Source organism: Pteropus alecto, unplaced genomic scaffold (genome assembly GCF_000325575.1).
Source record: "Pteropus alecto unplaced genomic scaffold, ASM32557v1 scaffold14, whole genome shotgun sequence".
NCBI lineage: Eukaryota > Metazoa > Chordata > Mammalia > Chiroptera > Pteropodidae > Pteropus > Pteropus alecto.
Window position 1 is genome coordinate 18,958,427 of NW_006436810.1, and position 8,844 is coordinate 18,967,270.

General features: G+C 40.8%; 1 protein-coding gene across 1 annotated transcript in view; it reads left to right on the forward strand.

The window, feature by feature from the left end:
* The first annotated feature begins 3,610 nt into the window (after positions 1–3,610).
* ADNP2 (ADNP homeobox 2) overlaps positions 3,611–8,844 on the forward strand; it is a 17,876-nt gene continuing 12,642 nt past the window's right edge. Inside the window, exon 1 of the mRNA XM_006913778.3 lies at positions 3,611–6,857. Coding sequence (XP_006913840.1) covers positions 6,750–6,857 — 108 coding nt within the window. The 5' untranslated portion in view covers positions 3,611–6,749. The remainder of the gene's footprint in view (positions 6,858–8,844) is intronic.

Below are 8,844 nucleotides of genomic sequence, written 5' to 3' on the forward strand. Positions count from 1 at the left end.
ACTCGGGAAAGGGGGCCGAAGGAGAGGGTGCGAGGGAGAAGCGACGGAGTTCGGGGCCGGGGGGTCAGGCCCACGGGAGGGCCGGGAGCGGGCAGGGCGGGCCCCCTGCAGGGCGCGCTCGGGCGGCCCGGGTTCTTCCCGGCCCCTTTCCCGGCGCAGCCTTCAGTGAGCGACTGCAGATGTGGGCCGTGAGGAGACGGTCACACCTGAGTCGCCCTGTGGCGGCCTTTTCCCTCCTGAAGCAAAGGACTGCGGAGAACAGCTGATAGCAAATACCTGTTCCTTCACCCCTGAGCTTCGGATGTGAATACTGATGATTGATGTGCAGCTGTCGGCGTTAGAAATCTAACTTTCGTGTGCCATTGCGGACTGCACTGGCATAGATTCTCTTTGCAAAATGTCAAATATTTGGCTTTGGAATGTCAAAAATTATAGCTACCAGTTCAAATAGTACACAGTTGTAGAATGGGAAATATTTAAATACTTTAAGTATTTTGTTTGCATTTGAGTGAGAGACTTGCCTGAATGCTGCTAAAACGTTTTAATTAGGGTACACAGGTTTTATCAAGTAAGTAGGGCTTGGAGTCTGCGTAGGTGTTAGGGGTGTGGGGGAGCATTTGTAGTGCACGCTCATTTGTGGTTGGAGGTCAAGTAATGGAGTGTAACTTAAAAGTTGCTACTGGAGAGTTGGCCGTATAACGAGCAAACTTTTCTGTTACAGTGGGACTTCGTTGGGCCATTGGTCTTTAAGCATGGAAGTGACTTGTGGAAAGGGAACCACGGAATAGGGGACGAGACAGGTCCGGTCCTCTGACTGAGAGGTGGTGGAATGTGAGGGCTGGGTAAAAAGGTTAGGAGTCCGTGATTGGTTATGGGGGATGTGGCAAGATGTTTAGCTGAAGAGAGCCTGGGACATCTTTTTAATTTGAACCCAGGTGTGCAACATGCAATTGGTGAATTTATGGTTGTAGTCACTAAGAGGGGCTAAGTCCCCAGCGTTCTGCAGTGCCCTCCACTCTGGCTGTCACACCCGTTAGGGCAGTGTGTTTCAGATGAGGAAACCGAAAAGCCGTTGCTGAAGGCCAGGTGTCTAGGAAGAGATCTGCCTGTGTTTGAACACAGACCTTCTGAATCTTATTTCCATGCATGGCACAAATATTATGTGCTTTTTAAGTCCGATTTTTTTAAATCCCTGTATTCCAGTATTCTAACGGTCGTGACATTTCACTTAGATTTCTGGAGTTAGATAAAAAGCAGACTCACAGTGCGGATGTTGTAAGTGCTTTTCTTGTATTAACTCACCTTCACTACTGCCTCAGGGAGTAGGCTGTGTCTCCCTGTTTCACAAATAGGCAGCTGAGGCCCAGGGATTAAGTCATTTGCCAAATATTGCACAGCCCATAAATTGCGGAGCTGATTTGAACCCAAGCAGTATTGCTCCAGGATCCTTGCTGGTGAAGTCTTGGGCTGTGTTGCCACTTAGGTGAAATCATTTTAGAATTTAGATTTCACAGGAACTCAAAACAAGTTATGTGGCTTAAAAGGTATTATTAATTATCTGATTGACTTATATTTTTGAGGGTATTTTTTCCCACAGTGGAATATTCTTAAATGATCATGACACTAAAAAATGACAAAGGAAACCCTTTGAGTGCCCCTTTGGGAAATATTTTCTTACACACATCGTTGGAATTTTTAGTAGTACCATGTCTACCACATACTATGAAATTAAGGTGATTTACTGGGAACTGAGGTTGATAGGTAGTGCAGCTGTATTATAGCCTGCTGTTTCCTGATGTTATACATTATTACAGACGTACTGGTTTAACTGAGTACTCAGAATGAATGGAGAACAGCATCAAATAGAGGGTCTATAAATATGAGAACACTGAACCCGTGCTTTCATAGTTAAGCCACTGGGCATCTTGTATGGAATCTTGCATCTTAGAATGGATGTTTTGGTATTTTGGAATGGAAAAATTAAGGTAAAATTCAGCTGCTTTTCCCCAAAGTGATTGGCAACAATAGACCAGGGCTCTTGAAAGAATTGTTTTAAGGTTATGAAACTTCTGTAATTTACCTATTTCACTTTTTGTTATCCTTAAACAACAAACTGAAAAAAAGGAAAAAGGGGAAACTTAAAAAAAATTTTAATCAGAAGAACTCTGTGTTTGTTTTTTGGGGGAACCACAGTAAAAATGGTGATGGAATGGGGGCATTTATGTTTGAGAATAAAAAGTTCCTGTTCTCCAAATTCAGGAGAGAAGACTGGCAGTTCCTTGGCCCCTCTCCTGAGCCTTGAACAAGTAACTAGAGAGTCTGTTTACAGCTCGCCCAGTCCCCGACAGTGTGCCCTCTCCTGAGTCAGCCAGTCTGCAGCAGCCGTCAGGGACCAGCCTGGGAAAGGCAGCTTCCACTGCTGCTCTGAGAACCCACCAGACCCTGCTCTCCTCTTTGCAGGCAATCAGTGTAGCTTTCTTGTTTCCGATATGTGTGGATGACGCCTTGGACAGTAAGAAGACACCTCAAAGGGTAGAGAGGATAGTGGGACTTTCAGAATGAAGTGAAAGCAAGTCTGATAGTGGAAAGCATCTCAGAAATTTTTGTTGAAGCTTGCTCTGGCTAAAGGCAGTCTGGGCTTGAAAGTGACCTTGTGCTTAGTTTTTAAGAGTCCCTTCATGAGGTTCTTGACAGCTTCTCTGTTCATTTATGCTTTTAAAGGCTGAAACCCAAATCAGTGCGTTTTACTTTTATTTATTTTCTTATCCATTTCTAAAGTAATAAATGATTCTTTAATCTCTCCTTTTCAGCCTAACATACTTTTCACAGATAATTTTTCTGAAAACTTGCCAATTCTAAATCAGCTCTTAAAAAACTGTTTCCTCATTACCCACCAAAAATTCCTCCCTCACACATGCTAATCCTCCCTGTCCTCCCCACCCCGCCAAGTAGATGCCAGTCTATCTTTCTTGTTTTAATTTATCTTTTGCCAATTATTCAAACTTTTCTTCCTTTACCTCAATCAGTTTTGATGCTGAACAAGTCACTTGGAATGTCTTGGGCTCCAGCTCTGCCACCCTCCGTAGCCATTCCGTTTTGAACCTCCATAGCGCTTTCTGTATGTCTTATGGTTCTTACCCTGTTTTATTTTACAGCTCTTGTTCATTTACTATGAGCATTTGCTCTCTTATGCTCTGTGATAGGACCCAGACATGCAAATAAAACATGATCCCTTCCCTGAAGTTTGGTCCAGTAGAGGAAATAGGTATGTTCACAGGTAGCTGCAGCAGAGTGAGGCGAGCGCAGTGTGAGAAGGACGGGATGGCCACTCGGGGGTCCTTGGGCCTGAAGTTACCTTGAGGGAGGAGGAGTCACGAGAGGGCTGTAGCCGCGGAATTGCCGACTCAGAAATCATTTAAAATCTTGGGAGATACTGCCAAATTGCCCTCTAAACATGTAGAAATTACAATTTTTAAAAAATTTCACTCCTAGTGGGTATTACTAGTCTTTAAAACTTATTGTTTAATAATATTGGCATTTATTATTTTACTTAGAATTTCTTTAGCTCTAATTTTACTGATTTTGTTGTTGCTTTTATAGCTTACACATTAAAAAAACTTTTTTTTTTAAAAAATAGTTGCAGATTTATAGAGTTGCAGGTCCAATCAAAGAACTTTTTCCGCTGAATCATTTGAAAGTAGGCTGTCAAACCAGGTGATACGTTACCTTCAAATATTCTGTTTCCTACAAATAAGAACACGCTCCCGTGGACTCACAACACAGCCATCAACCCCGGACGCCAGCACTTCACCCCTCTCACCCTTGGAGCCTGGCATTTCGCCAGTTGTTCCGATAACATTTACAGTGAAAGGACCCGTTCAGAATTGCACATTATACGTAGTTATCTCGTCTCTTTCATTCTGGAACAGTTCTTTACTTTTTCCTCCCATTATCTTTCTTAAAAGCATAGTCATTGATTTTTAGTAAATTTACAAAGTTGTACAACCATCAGCACAATCAAATAATAGAATGTTTCCAGCACCCTCCCACCCCCCAAAAAACGTATCCATTTGCAGTCACTACCTCTTCCCACGCCCAGCCAACCACGAATCTCTCTCTGCAGATGTCTTTCCCGATCATTTCATACAAATGGCATCAGAATATATATGGACTTTTGTTTTTCGGATCTGTCTTCTTTCACTTAACATACTGTTTTTGAGATTCATTGGTATTATAGCATGCATCAGTACCTAGTTACTTTTTATTGTCAAATAGTATTCTGTTGTGTGGCTATACCATTTTGTTCATCCATTCACCATTTGGTGGACATTTGGATTGTTTCCACATTTTGGCTATTATGAGTAGTGTTAAAGATCTGGACACTTTGGAATGTTATAAGCTAGTTGTTTTTTACAGTGTCTTAATTTGAGCTTATCTGCCAGACTTCTGTGAGTTACTCTTTTTCCTTATTATTTTGTGGGGAGGTGCTTAGAAACCATGAAAATATCCCATTTTTCATGAGACTTTCAATTTATTTAAGTGTATCACCAATGACTTAAGTTTGTATTCTAGTGGGATATAGCTTAGTTGTTATTACAGTATACCAAACCAGCCCAAAACATTTTATTTAAAAAGCTCAATAATTCTTTGGGTCAGGAGTTCAGGCAGCAGTAGGGAGATGACTCATTTCGATTCCACAGCGTCTGGGGCCCCATTCTGGGAAGACTCAAAGGCTGGGGCTGATATGACAGCTATGGGCTTTAGAGCCATCTTTGCACAAGTGTCTGGGGTTGATGTGGGGCGACACCTCCATGGTCTCTCCACTGGGCTAGTTGAGCTTCCTCACAACATGGTGTCTCGATTTCAAGAGTGATGGTCCCCAGAGAGTAGGCAGAAGCGTGGCGTTTTTATGGTCTAGCCTTGGGAGTCACATGGTATTACTGCTGCCATACTTTATTGGGTGAGGTGGCCACAAGGTTCTGCCCAGGTTCAAAGGGTGGGGACATAGATGCCCTCACTATTTTGGAGGAGTGTCAAAGTCATATTTGTGAGAGCTCGTGGGGTGGGAGATAGCGTTGCATTATCCGTTAGTCTCATTTATTTGATACCCAAGTTGTCCCATGTTTGGCTTTTGGGAACTTCTTTATACTGGCTTCTTTTGAGTCCTTTTGACAAGTGTCATCATTCTTTGACCAACTCCCTTATTTTCTGACACAAGATGTTCTAGAATCATCTTGTCTTTTCTAGCCCTAGAATCAGACCTTTTTCCAAGGGGCCCTGGTTCCTTTTAATGAAAAGAGATATTTGGACAGTAAGATTCAGACCTTGGGCATGTTGACTGCCACCGGAGTGTGCCACTGCTCCGAGCCTTGTTCAATGGGCAGAGCAGTGGCGCGCGCTTACACCCACACACAACTAGTTTTTATGTACGTATTGAAAGCAGTAAGGTCACACTTGTACCTTTTTTTCTGGTCAAGTAGCATAGGGTTTATTTTAATTGTATCCTTTTCAGATGTTATAAAAACAGCTGTATTGAGATGTAATTTGCAGACCATATAAGTCGCCTATTTAAAGTGTGCGATTCAGTGGCTCTTAGTGTATTCGCAGAGTTGTGCAGCCATCACCACTGTCATTATTCCCCTAAGAAACTCGATTCCCCTTAGCTGTCACCCTCCAGTCTTAGTCCTCGGCAACCAGTGTTCTGTTTTCTGCCTCCATATATTTGTCCTGGACACTTTGTATAAATGGAATGACAATATGTGATCTTTTGTATCTGGCTTCTAGCATAATGTTCCCCTAGGGTTGTCCACGTTATAGCATCTTTTTAGAGCCAAATAATATTCCATTGTATGGGTAAACCACATTTTATTTATGCATTCATCAGTTGATGGAAGTTTGGGTTATTTCTGCCTATTAAGAAAAATGCCGCTATGAACTTTCCTGTAGAAGTTTTTCTGTAGATGCACGTTTTTAATTTCTCTTGGGCGGAATCTTTGGAGGGACTGCCAGACTGTTGTGCAGCTGGCTGCACCGTGTTCCGTTACTCCTGGCCGTGTCTGAGAGTCCAGTTCCTCCACATCCTTGTCAACACTTGTTCTTTTCTAAGAATTATAGCCGTCCTTGTTGCTGTAAAGTAGTATCTGATTTTGGTTTTGATTTGCATTTCCACATGGTTGATGTTGTTTAGAATCTTTTAATGTGCTTAATGTACGTCGTCTTTGGAGAATTATCTGTTCAGCTCTTTTGCCCAATTTTAAGTTGGAGTATTTGTCCTTTAATTATTGAATTATCAAAATTCTTTATATATTCTGGATATAAGTTACTTATCAGAAGTACGATTTGCAAATATTCTCTCCCATATTTAGATTCTCTTTTCACTTCTTAGGTGGTTTCCATTGAAGCACAAAAGTTTTCAATTTTTATGAAGTCCAACTTACCTAGTTTTTCTTTTGCTGCTGGTGCTTTTTGATGGTGTATCTAAGAATCTAAGGTCATGAGGATTTATACCTATGTTTTTTTCTGAGAGTTTTAAAGCTTTAGCTCCTACATGGAGGCGTGTGACCCATTTTGAGTTAATTTTTGTGTGTGATGTAAGAGTGCAACTTCCGTCTCGAGTGTGGATGTTCCATTGTCCAAGTGTCATTTGTTGAAACTTAATGTCAGTGTGTTACCAACTCTGTTAAAAAAAAAATACATGCATATATTCTTATTATAGTTTGTTTTCTTCCCTTGTAAGGAAAATTTCAAAAATGTTTCAAATTCCTGTGGAAAATCTTGACAACATCAGGAAAGTACGGAAAAAGGTGAAAGGCATTCTTGTGGATATCGGGCTTGACAGCTGCAAGGAGTTGCTGAAGGTAAGAAGACACAGTAACAGGTTAAGAGACGACAGTAACACTGGAGATGCCAGGGTTGGCTTTTTGGAGGTGAGATTTGAGTTTTGGAAGAGTGGGTAAGATTCATGAAGATGGAGACTGCTGATAATTCAAAAGACTGCATGAGGGCATCGTTAGTTCTTATTTGTCTTTGCGATTTAAATTATTTTAAACTTTTCAGGCTTTTAAAGTTAACTTTTATGGGGGGCTTTTTACAGTTGATAGAAAAGTACCGTTGACCCTTAAACAACAAGTTTAAACTACATAGATCCATTTATATGCAATTTTTTTCCCCAATAAATACATGGTTAGCCGTCTCAATTTCTGGGGTTTTGCATCCGCAGACTCAGCGAACTGCAGATCAAAAACAGTATTTTGATACTTGGTTGAGAGTCAGGAGCCACAATGTGGGGCCGGTTCTGCTGAGCTCTACCATTCTGTGTAGGGACCTGAGCATCTCTGGGTTCTGGTGTCCACAGGGAGTCTTGGAACCTCCCGCCATCCCCCGCCCCCATGGGTGCCTAAGGACAAATACACTTTTGGAGAGTCAAAGTATATGGATTTTCGACAGTGGGCAAGGGTGGGGTGGGAGTTGGGATCCCTGCCCCCCACGTCATTCAAAGGTTAAGTGTATGTTTGTTTTTGATCTTTGAGGGGAATGTATTGAATAATTTATTTTAGCAAAAGCAGACCCTAACTTAATTTTCCAGTATTGTTAGTCAGCAAATGGGAATGCATACATGATATGATAAGGTGTTTCTTTTCTGATTTATGAATTTAATGCAGTCTTACAAAAGTTTAAAAATAAAGGTCACGGTCTCCACTTTATCGATAAGTTGTGTTCTCATATGTTGTATCCTTATAACCTGAGAATATATGGCTAGCATATCTAGTAAAGGAATAAAAATTGTTAAATTAGGGAATGGTATGTATCATTGTAGACATTGATAATTCTGTGTATGTTTTATTCTTAACTATCAAAATTGGGATCATGTCTGCTTTGAATTGTTTAAACTTGTGTTAAGAATTTGATTCAAAGTATTACTGGCCTGGGAAAAGTTCAGTTTCTTAATTTTCAAATCTCAGACTTTCAACCAGGTTGATTTTATTTTTAAAAAGGCAGCCTGACACTGAAAGGCTAAGTACGAGTATTTTCCTTAGTGATCAGCATTGATTTTTGCTTTTGAATGGACAAATGTTAATTTCTAAAGGACCTGAGAGATTTCGCCACTCAAACATTGGCTGTTCCTGGGGCACCCCACACCTAACTGGCACACGTAAGCCATAGTTTGGATTGAGACATTTAAACCAGTGTCTGCTAATGTGCGCTTGCTGCATCGGAATCAGGGAAGCTTTAAAAAAAAGCAGGTACCCTGAACCTGCCCCTCTAGCGATCTTTGGAGACCTGCATACGTATAAATAGATTTTAAGAATTTATTATCCTGTGTTTCCTTTATCTGCAAAAATATATTGAAATGTTATTGATACCTTTCATTTTCTAATAATTGCTTTAATTTTTCTTACTACCCTTTTCTGCTGTATTTGATAACAGAAAGCACTCCTTCCTACTCACCCTCCTCCCTTCTTTCCTGTGATACACATTACGGTTTCCTTCTCACTTTTCCAGTATTTTCTTGTGAAAAGTTTAAACTTACAGAAATGTTGAAAAGATTATACAGTGAAAATCCCTCTATCTGCTACCTAAATTCTACAAAATTAACGTATATATGTATCTCTTTCCACCCATCATTCTATCTTATTCTTTGATTAAAGTCTTTCAGCATGCATATCATTAGAGTTTAGTATTTGTTTCCAGTTTTTGGGGGGAGGGAAACTTACATGCTGTGAAATACACCTTAATGGTCTCCAAATGATGACTCTTGACATGCATGCACTTATGTAGTTAATACAGGTCCCTTTCAAGGTGTAGAGCAATCCACTCCAGAAAGTCTCACTGAGCCTTTTCCGG